The sequence below is a fragment of the Eimeria mitis genome, genomic scaffold (assembly GCF_000499745.2).
Source record: "Eimeria mitis Houghton genomic scaffold, Emh_scaff167, whole genome shotgun sequence".
NCBI classification, from domain to species: Eukaryota; Apicomplexa; class Conoidasida; order Eucoccidiorida; family Eimeriidae; genus Eimeria; species Eimeria mitis.
The window spans coordinates 3,709-4,088 of record NW_013569985.1 but is presented as its reverse complement, the minus strand read 5'-3'; the positions used below and the strand labels follow the sequence as shown (position 1 = coordinate 4,088).

At 57.9% G+C, this 380-nt stretch overlaps 1 protein-coding gene across 1 annotated transcript in view; it reads left to right on the top strand.

Moving 5' to 3' along the window:
* EMH_0001530 (Diaphanous homolog, related) overlaps positions 1-380 on the top strand; it is a gene marked incomplete at both ends in the record, with an annotated part of 11,121 nt that overhangs the window by 7,439 nt on the left and 3,302 nt on the right. The window contains 2 exons of the mRNA XM_013495622.1: positions 3-198; positions 371-380. Of these exons, the coding sequence (XP_013351076.1) occupies positions 3-198; positions 371-380 (206 nt within the window). The remainder of the gene's footprint in view (positions 1-2; positions 199-370) is intronic.

Here is a 380-nt window from a genome sequence, read left to right as displayed (position 1 = left end):
AGCAGCAGCAGCAGCAGCAGCAGCAGCAGCGGCGGCAACGGCGGCAGCAGCGGTGTGGAGCAGCAGCAGCAACAACAAAAACAAAAGCAGCAGCTGCTGCTGCAACAGCAACAGAAGGAAAAACAAGAACAAAAACAACAGCAACAACAGCAGCAACTGCAGCAAAAACAGCAGCAGCAGCAGCAGCAGCAGCAACAGGTTAAACAGCTACGCAAGCCTGCTACCATTGCTGCTGCTGCAGCCAGCCCTGCTGCTGCTGCTGCTGCTGCTCCTGCTGCTGCTCCCAAGGCCTCTGCTGCTGCTGCTGCTGCTGCTGCTGCTAAGCGCGCTGCGCCTATAAAGAGAAAAGCCGATGCTGCTGCAGCTCAAGGAGCAGCAGC